The 14,178-nt window shown below is 48.7% G+C and overlaps 1 protein-coding gene across 4 annotated transcripts in view; it reads left to right on the top strand.

The window, feature by feature from the left end:
• The window catches only part of LOC121273355 (RNA-binding motif, single-stranded-interacting protein 2-like), a 228,835-nt gene that overhangs the window by 196,528 nt on the left and 18,129 nt on the right, over positions 1–14,178 (top strand). For all 4 annotated transcript variants that reach the window (XM_041180531.1, XM_041180534.1, XM_041180532.1 and 1 more), the window contains exon 5: positions 8,599–8,756. In XM_041180531.1, the coding sequence (XP_041036465.1) occupies positions 8,599–8,756 (158 nt within the window). The remainder of the gene's footprint in view (positions 1–8,598; positions 8,757–14,178) is intronic.

Consider the following 14,178-nt stretch of genomic DNA (forward strand, 5'->3'; position numbering starts at 1 on the left):
AATGCCCCTTTTGTCTAATTCCCTGAGGGAGCGTGTAACGTAAACTTGAATGGAATTTGCTGCATTCATGCCAGGAAGCTGTAGAGAGACAGCAACACAGACCCAAAGATGTCCTTTTTTTTGTCTCTGGAAGGGTTTCTTTAATAGGATTAGCTCGTGGTCACTATATCTTGGTGTGTGGCTCCTGCTTGTGGGGAGGGGAGAGGGGCGGGGGGAGTTAGGGAAGAGGCCAGCTTTTTGGTTAGCTCATTGACATGATGCAACACAAAAGCAGCTGTCATTCCTCATTCTACAGGCTAGAGTATCACAAAGCTGGCCCGTGACACTTGCTAATTGTTTCACTTTTTGGCTTTTGGTCAAGTGCCAGTCGCTGAGAACTGGAGAGTAGTTTTTCCCACCGTTGCTTTCTGTGAAGAAAATTATCAATTGCTTTTGTTGTCTCCCTCTTGTGTGTGTGCCCTCAGCTGAAAGGAATGCTTGTAGGTCCCATTAAACTGATTCTTTGGGCCTATTCAAGCTGACCTGCTGAGAAAGGCTTTTAAGAAGAAAAAACACGCCTCAGTTTACCGCTATAAATCATCTCAAACACTTCTGGAGAGTGGCTTCTGTAGTGTGGACGACTACACTTGTAGATCATTGTCTGCTGGGTTCAGTTTGGACTTCTGCCACTGACCTTTTGCAGCATCAGCCTGACACGTTTGAGCTTTCCCCTGAAACGAATCTGGAGCTTGTTTGGTTCAAGAATAATTCCCATTTTAAACATAGGAGCATTAAGAATAGGCCATATCTGCCATTCAATAATCTGTCAAGCTCAGTCTTGAACTGAGCATCCACAACCCCCTGGGGTAGAGAATTCCAGAGATTCACAACCCTTTGAGTGAAGAAATTTCTCCTCATCTCAGCCCTAAATGATCGGCCCCTTATCCTGAGACTGTGCCCCCGTGTTCTAGATTCCCCAGTCAGGGGAAACAATCTCTCAGTATCTACCCTGTCAAACCCCTTCAGAACCTTGTATGTTTCAATGAGATCACCTCTCATTCTTCTAAACTCCAGAGAAATCCTTCTTACCCTGAAAATATGCTTTTGTTGGCTTTTTCCTTCTGCCAGGCACGGTGGGCCTTGCCGGCTTTTATCTAATCATTTGGCAGTGCCACTTTCTGATGAGCTGCCATTGCTTTTTGGTCGGGAGCATCACGAACTGAGCGACTCAAAATCAGGAGTTTGAGCCAGTGGATTTCTGCGGAGCCGGGATCTGCCCTGGGCATTCCGTCAGTTCCCCAAACCTGAGCTTAATACCGCACAGGGGAACCCTAAATAGGAAGGTGAGAGTGAGAGATGGAGCGAGGGGTTTAAGGCCCTGCGACACATCTCCACTGGGCCTGACCACCCCTCTCCCTAGTGCTGCATGCAAGTCAACACGTTATTGTCCGATGCCAGCATAAGTTTACATTTATAGGCTATGTACAAGGATGGTGTATAGAATGATTTTACAGATGGGATATACAGCCCAGAAACAGGCCATTCTGCCCAACCAGTCCATACTGGCATTTATGGTTCACTTGAGCCCCCTCCCATCCTTCCTCATCTAATGTTATCATTATAGCCCTCTATTCCAGCTTCCCCTCAAATGCATTGATATTATTCATCTCCCCCGCTCCCTGTGGCAGCGAGTTCCACATTCTAGTCATCCATTCATTCCACCAAATTGGTATAATTAGTTCAGCAGACCAGGACCACTCATTTCAGTATTCTTTTATTAACGAACACTGACGTGTTTGTGCACTGGTTTGTCTTGAATGATTTGCCTGAACTGCAGTATCATTCCTCAGGGTCTTTAGATATTTTTTGACCCGTGATCAGTCAGAGCTGAGGACCTGCGAATGCTGAGGTGGATTTTTTTTAAAAGTCCATCGACTTTAGGTGGGAGTTTGACCAGAAGATCCCGCTCCAAGTCTGCAATGAGGGAGGGGCCATTCAGCCCATTGAGCCCGACCCATCCAGAGATCTTTGGTCTGGAATTTTCTTGAAGCTGCTTCCCCCAGCGGCAACCCCCTGTTGTATGTTCATAGGACCTTTCCCTACAAAACCCCCAGCGAAATTACAGCGTGACCTACATTGATTGTTCCACTGTGGTCTCCCCCCGCAAACTCACTGCCGTCTGTTGATGTGGAGGCCTGGAAATTAGGCCGTGGGACATGAGCGTACTAATCTTTAATCAGCGAATCTGAAACTGCCCACTCCCTACCTCCCCCGACCACCCTCCCCTCCCACCCACGGCCGCCACCCCCCCCCCCACCCATGCTATAAAGCTGAAGTGTTGACGCATTTATATTAAACATCTTGACTAAAATAATGGGGAGAGGAATTGTGAACAAGCTCCCCCTGACAAAAAAGCAATCGGGTGGGGGCGTAAGGTGGGCCTGAACACACCCCATTTTCCATTGGAACACTCGTAAACCCAGAGGCCCAGGCTAATGTCCTTGTGACATGAGTTCAAATCCCACCGTGGCAGCTGGTGGAATTTAAATCAAATGACTAAATCTGGAATTGTAAAGCTGGTCTTAGTAACGGTGACCATCTGGGTCACAAATGCCCTTTAGGGAAGGAAATCTGCCACCCTTACCTGCTCTGGCCTACATGTGACTCCAGACCCACAGCAATGTGGTTGACTCTTAACAGCCCTCTGAACAAGGGCAATTAGGGATGGGCAATAAAAGCTGGCCTAGCCAGAGACTCCCACATCCCATAATTTTTTTTTTAACTGATGGATTAGTTTAAAGCTCCCCCCTCATTGATGACACAAGAAGACAGCATAAAAAAACGCGCACTGGAGGCCGATGTTCGAACGCTTTGTACTGAACTGCTTGACACTTCATAAATCGGGATGATTTCCTTCAATAAATATCCAAACTGAGATTTTCCGCCTATGTGAAATGAACAGATGGAAACTCGGCTGAGTCGGCGGGGGGTGGTGCAGTGGCGGTTGGCAGCTAAGAGAAGGATACCTCTGCCAGGCAATCCTTAAGCCCCAAGTCAAAAATGTCTATTTGGAACTTTGCATGACACGGTGTTTGTTCAGGTGCTTTACTAAAGCTAAGTGTTTGCGTCAGATTCATCACTGTTTCCTCTCATGGAGATAAAACTCCTTTTGTGTGCTTCTTAATGCAGCCATCAGCCTTTCCACTTGAAAGAAATTTACGGCATTGCATTAACCAGGGGGAAATCAAATTCTGACTTGGATCTGCCCTGGCTCTGCAGCTCTGTCCACTGACCGGCTGGGCCGGCATCTTTAAGTGACGTGGGGAAATGGTCTAACTGGCAAGTCCCGTTTCACCGCTGCCCCTCTGTCCATGGTGCCATTCTTAGTCTGCAGCCCCGGGGAGTAAGTGTTGATTGACGGGCTATTTGTCTGCGGGAGGCTTCATGCGACCCAGTACTGCTCTTGCCTTTTGAGCTGGGTTCACTGGAGCAAGAGGCGAGGCTGGCATTTTAGTTCAAGGTGAATATTGACACCTCGGCGCCAGCCAACGGCCCGGAGGCAGGGGTGGACGGGAGTTACCCAATCATCCCCATTCTAGGCCAGACCGGTGGCTGTAGATTTCTTCAGTAAGGTGAGATTTGGCTGAACTCCACTCTTACAGGCATTTACCCAAAACTGTTCCCCATTTGGCAATGAAGGGAAGAAAAGTGCAACTTAACAAGCCTCTTACAAGCACTTGACTGGCTGGTACCAAATTCCTATCTGTGCTATTTTAGTTGCTATCCCTTCAAACAGACAGACTGCTGTTCACTTGATCTCCTTTTAAATTGCCAGTCTCACTCACAAGGGGTGACATTGATGGGGCAGAGTCGAAGGAGCACAGAACCTGCGCCGGGCATTTGACATCTCCCTTACTGATAATGTGGAGCTTGTCCCCGCTTGCTAATTCTTAGTTAGCAAGGAGGACAAGAGGCCCTGGCAAAAGCACTTCACATGGGATGCCCAGAATAAAAGGGGCTCGGATTTGACCTCTGAACCATGCCAAGTCAGCTGATCTCAGGCTGGGCCCATATTTGGGCACCACAGCTGGCCTTGGGCTCAGGAAGAGGGGAAATCACGAAAGCTGCCAAGGTTGCTACCCCAGCCCATCCAATCACCATTCAGTGCCTGTGTGTGGTTGGGGTTAAAAGAGTGAGGCACAAGAGGCTGCCTTGATGCTTCTGGTACCTTGTTTGGGGCGGGGGGGGTGGGGGGAGGTGGTTGCGGGGTTGTGGAGGAGGTTGTTGGTTGGCGAAGAGAAAATAAGGAAAAAAACTTGGCAAAGCAACACCAGAACACGGTCAGACATTTGGTAAACTCCAGGCGAAATGCAGCTCTGGTATCTGAGATGATACTTTGCCAGTTAATAGTCACGGTTCAACACTGCCTGAGTGAAAACAGCCAAGCGAAAGATGCAAACAGCCTATATTTGTAGATTTAAAGAGGTAAAGGAACATGCAGAGGGTACGAATGAGGGGAGAGGGTACAAAGTGAAAGAATATTATCATCCAGGCAGGTACAACTTCTGAACAAGCCACACTCTTCTTTTTACTTGGTGTTTGAAATCTCTAATGGCTGGTTTCCTGGATTCTTGGAACACAAGGGCAAGGGTCCATTTCTTTTCCAAGAACTGTTAATCAAGCATTCGCCACGAGTGGTGTGCACAAGACTGGAGCTGTCACTTGGAGCAGCTGGGAAATTTCCATGCTGTAAGCAGCATGTGAAGTATTTGCTCAATCTTTAACTGACTGTCGTTGGGAGATTTTCTCCTTTCACCCCCACCTCTTTCTCTCTCTCTCTCTCTCTCTCACATCCCCAGCAACCTCCCCGCCCCCGAGCAGTGTGTTCCAGGAACTGCCATGTCAAAAGATTTTTAACTCTTTCATTGCCCAATCTGATTAGTGTGCCTTCAGAAGCGAAGAATGATTATAAATGCGTGTCTCTGACATCATATACCAATGAGTGAGAGTATTAGAGGGATGGTCCACAATGGGGGAGTTAGGGGATTAGAGGGATGGTCTTCGATGGGAGAGTTAGGGGATTAAGGGATGGTCTACAATGGGAGAGTTAGGGGATTAGAGGGATGGTCTTCGATGGGAGAGTTAGGGGATTAGAGGGATGGTCTTCGATGGGAGAGTTAGGGGATTAGAGGGATGGTCTACAATGGGAGAGTTAGGGGATTAGAGGGATGGTCCACAATGGGGGAGTTAGGCGATTAGAGGGATGGTCTTCGATGGGAGAGTTAGGGGATTAGAGGGATGGTCCACAATGGGAGAGTTAGGGGATTAGAGGGATGGTCCACAATGGGAGAGTTAGGGGATTAGAGGGATGGTCTTCGATGGGAGAGTTAGGGGATTAGAGGGATGGTCTTCGATGGGAGAGTTGGAGGATTAGAGGGATGGTCTTCGATGGAAGAGTTAGGGGATTAGAGTGATGGTCTTCGATGGGAGAATTCGGGGATTAGAGGGATGGTCTTCGATGGGAGAGTTAGGGGATTAGAGGGATGGTCCGCAATGAGAGAGTTAGCGAATTAGAGGGATGGTCTACAATGGGAGAGTTAGGGGATTAAGGGATGGTCTACAATGGGAGAGTTAGGGGATTAGAGGGATGGTCTTCGATGGGAGAGTTAGGGGATTAGAGGGATGGTTTTCGATGGGAGAGTTAGGGGATTAGAGGGATGGTCTTCAATGGGAGAGTTAGGGGATTAGAGGGATAGTCTTCGATGGGAGAGTTAGGGGATTAGAGGGATGGTCCACAATGGGAGAGTTAGGGGATTAGAGGGATGGTCTTCGATGGGAGAGTTAGGGGATTAGAGGGATGGTCTTCGATGGAAGAATGAGGGGATTAGAGGGATGGTCTTTGATGGGAGAATTAGGGGATTAGAGGGATGGTTTTCGATGGGAGAGTTAGGGGATTAGAGGGATGGTCTTCGATGGGAGAATTAGGGGATTAGAGGGATGGTCTTCGATGGGAGAGTTAGGGGATTAGTGGGGAGGTCTTTGATGGGAGAATTAGGGGATTAGTGGGGTGGTCATTGATGGGAGAGTTAGGGGATTAGTGGGGTGGTCTTCGATAGAGTTAGGGGATTAGAGGAGTGGTCTTCAATGGGAGAGTTAGGGGACTAGGTGAATGGGCTGCATACTGCAGGAAGGATGTAGAATTATTGGAGGGAGTCCACAAGAGGAACACAATGCTGATTCTTGAACAAAGAGGACTGTATTCTGAGGAAAAACAGTCTAGACAAGGAGGAGGGAGCTGGGTTCCATTTTCATTATTCCCAAAAAGGTAACATTTTATTTCATGAATCAATTAGTAAAGTATCAATCCTTGCACCACAGTCAAATGATACTTCCATCTCCCTGAAAATATTGGACTGACTTGACTTAACCTGGTAGCAGTTACTCAGTAAAATGCACTCTGATCTTCAACGTTTCCCAAACTGGGCTCTATGTGTATTCCCACATGGACTTTATATCTGGGAGCATTTTGTTCAGCTTAAGGATTTTAATGAATCTAACATATCATGTCAAGGAAAGAAGAGCCCTGGAAAGGCATGGACTAAGATGGAAAATGTATCTCTGAGCACTTGTCACACCCCCAAGGATGTCCCAAATTGTTTCATGACCAATGTACTACTTTTAATGGGTTTATGTCAGTGATGCAACAAGCATGTAACAGCCCCTTGCTGGGTTGGACCAAGTACAGAATCGCCCTGTAATATGCAAATTGTGTATATAATTACTCTAAACGTTGTCACTTGGTCGCACCGAACTTGAGTGTTGCTGTAAAAAGAGACATGCTGTCAAAGCTTTCAACTTGCCAACCAATCCGCACCCTTTTCTCATGCAGTATAAATTGTTGTTCTCTTTGAGATTTGATATTCTTGCGATTCTGTCCTGATGAGTCCAAGATGAAAAGCTTTAACAGCATGTCTCTTTCTTCAGCAAAAGTCTAAATGTGCAACAAGTACGTAACAGCCCTGTTACAGATGTGGAACGAGTGTGTGACAGTCTGTAGCAGGCACGTAATGAGCATGTAGCAAGCAGGGCATGAGCATGCAGCAGGGCTGGAGTCAATAACTGAGCAAAAACAAAAATAGCTGGAAAAACTCAGCAGGTCTGACAGTTTCTGCGGAGAGGAACACAGTTGACGTTTCAAGTCCATATGACTCTTCATCAGAGCTAAAGAAAAATAGAAATGAGGTGAAATTTAAGCTGTTTGAGGGGGGTGGGACATGTAGAGCTGGTTTAGAGGGCCAGTGATAGGTGGAGGCATCCTCTCCGCAGAAGCTGTCAGACCTGCTGAGTTTTTCCAGCTATTTTTGTTTTTGTTTCAGATTTCCAGCATCCGCAGTATTTTGCTTTTAAATAACTGAGCAGTTGTCTAGTAAATATCTTTCCTTTACAAAGTGCGGAGCATGTAAGTGATATGCGAAAGTATCCTGGTTACATCCTAAACCATGAGAGCAAAGGCCAAGTCATTACTGTGTGCAGCATTCTTGAAAACACTCCAGTCTGAATTGTGTGAAGTTAATGGGTGTTGTTCGATTTCATTTCATTTTATTTTGGACAGTGGTGGATGCTTTGGTAGGCTGGTGACAGATTCCCCCCAGCAGATTCACACAAATTGACATCAGATGGGCTCCCAACAGCCGTGCTGATGGTTTATCTTTCACTCCAGGTCACAGAGGAATAGCATTTGCTGGCGTGGGAAACCATGATAAATAGTATGAGCACTGGAAGGGGAAACGAGCGGGGTTCAGTTGGCAAGTGTGCATTCAGATTCGGAACTCAACCACACGGACAAAAATGTCCCGGATTGGATTCAGGCCTACAGTTGGGCTTCAAGCAATCTCACCCAAGTCACTGGTATTACTATTGGCCTCCAAACTAGGGAACGCCATCCCTGCTTGTCACCCAGCTATTTCTGCTGGGAAACACGTGTGTTTGATGAAGTGAGAGCAGGATAAGGCTGCAACAAAGTCTGCAGCTACTCGAAACACTGCCTCACACACAGAGGGGGCCGTCAGCAGCAGCAGTCAATTATTTTGGCTCCCTCCCCCCCCCCCCCCCCCCCCCCCCCCCCCCCCCCCCCCCCCCCCCCCCCCCCCCCCCCCCCCCCAAACTTCCGAGGACACTTGCTCGTCTCTCAATCCGGAGCAGCAAAACAGTCCAGTGCGACACTCTGGTTCATTTATTTTTACCCTCCCAACTTTGAGTGCCCCATCTTGTGGATTATGAAGGTTTGACAGATAACAGCCCACACAAGCACAGTTGGAAAAGCAGATCAGTGGTTCCTGGGGTTGCTGCTCGTGGGTTTGGCTCAGCATGTGCACCTCGCCCTATGACAAAGGTCACCAAACCTTCACCGAGGCTCATGCATGAAGAGTGACTATTTGGGCGAGGAAGCAGAGAGCATTCAATGCCCCAGAGTGAACTTGACGTTGACCTTCAGGAGAGCGCGTGAGAGCGTTTGGCAGGAGAGGGATGGTGGTGTGGGGTGGGGGGGGTTGTGGGCATAACGAAATGGCAGCCAGAGCGGAACAGCACTCTAACCCGGTTATTGTTTTGCCTCTGCAGCAACAAGAGCAGGACCCAACGAACCTGTACATCTCCAACCTGCCACTAACCATGGACGAGCAGGAGCTGCAGAACATGCTCAAACCTTTTGGTCAGGTTATCTCCACCAGGATACTGCGGGATGCCAATGGCACCAGCCGAGGCGTTGGCTTTGCCAGGTGAGGACAGTCTGAACCACATATGTACAAATCCAGAGCAATGGGGTTTGCCCACTTGTCCCTCTTGGCCCAGGTCTTCACTGGGAAGCCACATAAGGTCAGGTGGTCAAAAGCTGGGCCAGTGAGGTCATTTATAGGGAATGTCTTGAAGGAGAGAGAGGTGGAGGGGTTTAGGGATGGAATTCCCGAGCTTGGGGCCCCAGGCAGCAGCTGCAGGCACGACTTCCAATGGTGGTGAGGACAAAAACCAGGAATGCTCAAGAGCCCAGAATCGGAGGAGGACAGCAATCTCAGAGGGGTGTGGGGCTGGAGGAAATTCCAGAGATAGGGAAGGGGCTGAGGCCATGGAGGGATTCGAAAACAGGGATGAGAATTTTAAAATCATGACGTTGCTGCGAGCCCGGGGATGGTGGATGAACATGGTGTAAATTCAGATACAGAGCAGCGAGGCTGTGAGCACAGACTCACTATTCCTTCGTGAGAGAGGGACAGGAAATTTGAGGCTGGGTCAACCCATGTGATCAGTGTAGTTGAACAGCGAAATAACAGAGGCCTGGGATCAGTTTGAAAGCCTGCGCTCCCACGTGGGGAAGGTGACTGATCATGTATGTGTTCTCATGGTAATTGGGGAGGAGGTGAATGGTTGATTGCCAGATAGTGTCTCACTACCACAGAAAGGGAGCTTAAAGCTGAGGATGTGGACAGCACAATACCTCCCCCTTGTGTATGGACATGGTTACAGCATGGACAATCTTTTAAACCATTGCATTCCAGGCCCCATGCAGGTATCTTTGTTGTTCTTTACATTTTCTTAAGAGAAATCAACAAAGAGCAGGGTTCCAGTCACCCCAGACAGTCTAATGGGTAAAGGATAGCCTAGTATTGTACTGAACCTAAAGTCCAGCGTCAACCCCCAGGCTGTGCTGAGTTAGTTGGGGTATTACAATTGGCCAGAGAATCCCTGGGCTTGGTGGAGGGGGTAGTGCTTTTGTTTGAGTGCATTGTGTGTGTGTGTGTGTGTGTATGTGTCTGTGCCTGTGTCTGTGTGTGTGTCTATGTGTGTGTCCGTGTGTGTGTGTGTGCCCAGTGTCTGTGTGTCCCTGTGTGTCCTGTGTGTCCATGTGTGTGTATGTCCTCTGTGTGTGTGTGTGTGTGTGTGTGTGTTTGTGTGTCCTGTATGTGTGTTTGTGTGTCCTGTGTGTGTGTGTCCTGTGTGTGTGTGTCCGTGTGTCCTGTGTGTGTGTGTCCTGTGTGTGTTTGTCCTCTGTGTGTGTGTGTGTCCGTGTGTGTGTGTGTGTGTGTCCTGTGTGTGTCCTGTGTGTGGGTGTGTGTGTGTGTGTCCTGTGTGTGTGTGTGTGTGTGTGTCCTGTGTGTGTGTCATGTGTGTGTGTCTGTCCTGTGTGTGTCTGTGTGTGAGAGAGACTGTGTGTGTGTGTGTGTGTGCGTCTGTGTTTGTGTGTGTGCGTCTGTCTATGTCTTTGTGTGTGTGTGTCTTGTTTGTGTGCGTGCGTCTGTGTGTGTCTGTGTCTTGTGTGTGTGCATCTGCGTTTGTGTGTGTGTGCATCTGTGTTTGTGTGTGTCTGTGTGTACGTCTGTGTTTGTGTGCATGTGCGCATCAACACTGTGGGACCACTTCACTTCGCTGCGATGCCCCCTACACACTGATTTGGTTCAAGCATGAAGTGATTTGACTAAGGAATCGTGCTCCAGTAAATAGTACGAGTCATCAGGGAGGCAAGGGGAGAAAAAGGTGTCCAATTGCTTTGGGACTGTTGTACCAGCCTTTAAAGAAGACAAGAGAATTGCCAAAGGTTTTACACTGGAGGCGTTCTTTGTAAGTTCCCACTGCTGTCTGTCCATATTGGGAAATTGTGGTTAGTCCCTCACTGAAAATTACTGGAATTAAATGTTTTCCCCACCTCTATTTTGTCAGGGTATAACTTTGTCCCTCCCATCAGTTACCCTTTGAGTTTTTCCATGTTACTGGCCATTGCTGACCCTGCCCTTGAGTGGCCGAGAGTTACCCGGCCTATTGTACCGCCGACTTTGGCCGACACCTCCACTGTCAAGGGCCACACAGCCTCAGCTTCTCACCTTCCGCCCCCACCCAACCACCACCAACCCCCCCCCCCCCCCCCCCACCCCACCGCCCCCACCGGTGCCAGTAGTCCCTCTCAGCAGTCAAACTGCAGACACCGAGAAGCAAAAACAATCACAAAGCGAAGGCTGGCCTCTTTGTTCTCTCGCTCCAGAAACAACAGAGCGGTGGAAGTGAAGGGGAACGTCTGTTTGGGATTGTTTGAGCTGTGTGCAGAGCATTTGTGATAACTCCCCCCTTCCTGTTTTGCCACATGATCCGTGGAGACATTTATTTTTGTTGCTCTCCAGTGTAATCTTTTGAACATCAAGCTTTGTCACAGTCTTTTAACAATAAAACAAAATAGTTTCTGCTCCATTTGCAGTTCAGCTCTGCTGGCGCCCTCACTTGGCTGCCAGTCCTACAGCATGAATGAGCTGACACGCAAAGGTTTCTCCCTGCCCTGGTGAACGCAAATGGCCACTGCTGGTGGCTATGGGACAGTCCACTCATGGGGGGAGTGCAAAACCAGGGGCCGTAAGTAGAAGAAAGTCACTATTAAACCCAATCGGGAATTCAGGAGAAACTTTGTTACCAAGAGAGCAGTGGGAATGTGGAACTCACTACCACAGGGAGTGGTTGAGGCGAATAGTATAGATGTATTTAAGGGGAAACTGGATAAACGCATGAGGGAGAAAGGATTGGTGTATGCATTGATGGGGGTGAGATGAAGTAGGGGGTGAGAGGAGGCTCATGTGGAGCATAAACACCGGCACAGAGTAGATGAGCCGAATGGTCTGTTTCTGTGCTGTAGCATCAATGTAATAGAGGCCTAAAGACGGAGAACTACTCCCCCTCACCCCTCAAAGTAGAGAAGTCACGCTAAACCTGTATCGAGCCTTGGTTAGACCACACTTAGAGTACTGCATGCAGTTGTGGTCACCATATTATAAAAAGGATATAGAGACACTGGAGAGGGTGCGGAGAAGATTTACAAGGATGATCCCAGAAATGTGTGGGTTTACATTATCAGGAAAGGATTGACAGGCTGGGTCTCTTTTCTCTTAGAAACAGGAGACTGAGGGGTGACCTAATAGAGGTCTTTAAAATTCTGAAAGATTTTGATCAAGTGGATACAGATAGAATGTTTCCTCTTGTGGGGAAGAGCAGAACTAGAGGTCGTCAGTATAAGATAGTCACCAAGAAATCCAATAGGGAATTCAGAAGAAACTTCTTTATCCAGAGAGTGGTGAGAATGTGGAACTCACTATCACAGAGAGTGGTCGAAGAGAATAGTGTAGATGTATTTAAGGGGAAACTAGACAAGTATATGAGGGAGAAGGAAATAGAGGGTTATGATGGGAGATTTAGATAAAGAAAGATGGGAGGAGACTTGGGTGGAACATAAAGAACTGCATGGACTGGTTGGGCTGAATGGCCTGTGTCTGTGTCACAAATCCTAAGAGTCAGCCAGCAGCCGACAGATCTAAAAAGCAAGGCTACCTCGCAGCAATAACGTGCTGCCAATGGGCTAAACAGGCTGAGAGTGGGACTTGCACACCTCAGCGAGTGGAAGTGCCGCCCTCTAGAGCCAAACTGATTGGCCGGCAGCTCTAGCTGTCCCAGCAGCACCCGGGACTGGGTGGTGGCTGCTGCTGGGATTGCCAGCAGGCCCCAGGAGGAACTTTGATGGATCCCAGAGCCAGGTACGTCCCGGGGTATTCGGGCAGGGAGAACGCAAGAAACAGGAGCAGGAGTAGACCACACGGCCCACCGAGCCTGCTTCGCCATTCCACACATCATGGCTGATCTTGGGCTTCAACTGCATTTTCCCACCCACTCCCCATATCCCTTGATTCCCCGAGAGACCAAGGCCAGAGTTTTGAGGTTGTTGGGCGGGCACAGCGGGCGGGCACAGCGGGCAGGCCTGGGAGCGGTCAGGAAACAGCCCGCAATCGGCCCCTGACTGTGATTTCACACTGGCGGGCCAATTAACGGCCAACCTGTGTGAAAGGTCCACTGAAACGCTCAGCGCTGCCGGGGTGGGGGTGGGAGGAGGGTGAACGCTGAAGTCAGCGCGGGCGAGCGTGGAATGAAAGCTCCCTGAAGGCAGAGAGCGACCTCAGGGAGCTGAAGAATTTAAATACAAAAAATAAAAGATTGTAAAATCCAGAGGAAATGCCCACACATCAGGACCAATCACCTGATCATATACAATGTGAAAATTCTGCGCAAACTTTTGAAATTTTTTTTATTTAATGGCAGAAACCCCAATCTTGGATGAGGTTTCCTGAAAAATGCAAAGGTCGCCGGGTCAATTCACCCACCCCGCTCCCACCCACCAACCGTAACGTTGGTCAGGCAGCAAAAAAGCCCAGTTAGTTGCATCATTAATGGGCTTAATTGACCTCTTAATTTTCAGGGGGCACCCTTGCGAGTTTAGAGCGCGCCTGCTGACCAAAATGTCGCGTGAGTGTGTGATGACACCGGGATGCTCACCCAACACCGAGCAGAAAATTCTGTCCCAAAAATCCATCTATCCCAGCCTTAATTATATTCAACAATGCAGCATCCACAACCCTCTGGGGTAGAGAATTCCAAAGATTCACAACCTTTTCAGTGAAGCAATTTCTCCTCATCTCAGTCCTAAATGATCGGCCCCTTATCCTGAGACTGTGCCCCCGTGTTCTAGATTCCTCAGTCAGGGGAAACAATCTCTCAGTATCTACCCTGTCAAACCCCTTCAGAATCCTGTATGTTTCAATGAGATCACCTCTCATTCTTCTAAACCCCATAGAGTATTGACCCAATTTACTCAACCTCTCATCATAGGATATCCCCCTTATCCCAGGGACCAATTGAGTGAATCTTCGCTGTACCGTCTCCAATGCAGCCATATTATGGTGTGGCAGGGTGAAATGCGGGTCAGTTGGCTTGGTAACAAGCTCAATTGCCCATTAAGTTTTTTTCAAAATGGCGGGCGGGCCGCCGATTTCGGCACTGCCCACCCACCATGTTATGGGGACTGTGTCGGGGGTGGGCGGTGGTCTTGCCACTTCTCGTATTTTCCGTGGCCTCTTCCACATTGAAAACCAGCCCGGCGGAGGTGTTGGGGTGGGGTGGGGGGGGCATAAAATCCAGCCCTGTGTGATCTTACGAAAGCCAGCACCTCCAACAGTGCCGCACTCCCTCAGTACCGAACCGAAATGAGCCAAGATTACGTGAGCTGGAGTCTTGAGCCTGCACGACCTTTGAACTCAGCAGCTTTAGCAGCTGTTCCAGTGGTTATTTCAGCAATGTGAACAGTTCATAATCCAAAATACAGGAAGAAATGAATTATAGCCA

The sequence above is a fragment of the Carcharodon carcharias genome, chromosome X (assembly GCF_017639515.1).
Source record: "Carcharodon carcharias isolate sCarCar2 chromosome X, sCarCar2.pri, whole genome shotgun sequence".
In the NCBI taxonomy this organism is placed as follows: domain Eukaryota; kingdom Metazoa; phylum Chordata; class Chondrichthyes; order Lamniformes; family Lamnidae; genus Carcharodon; species Carcharodon carcharias.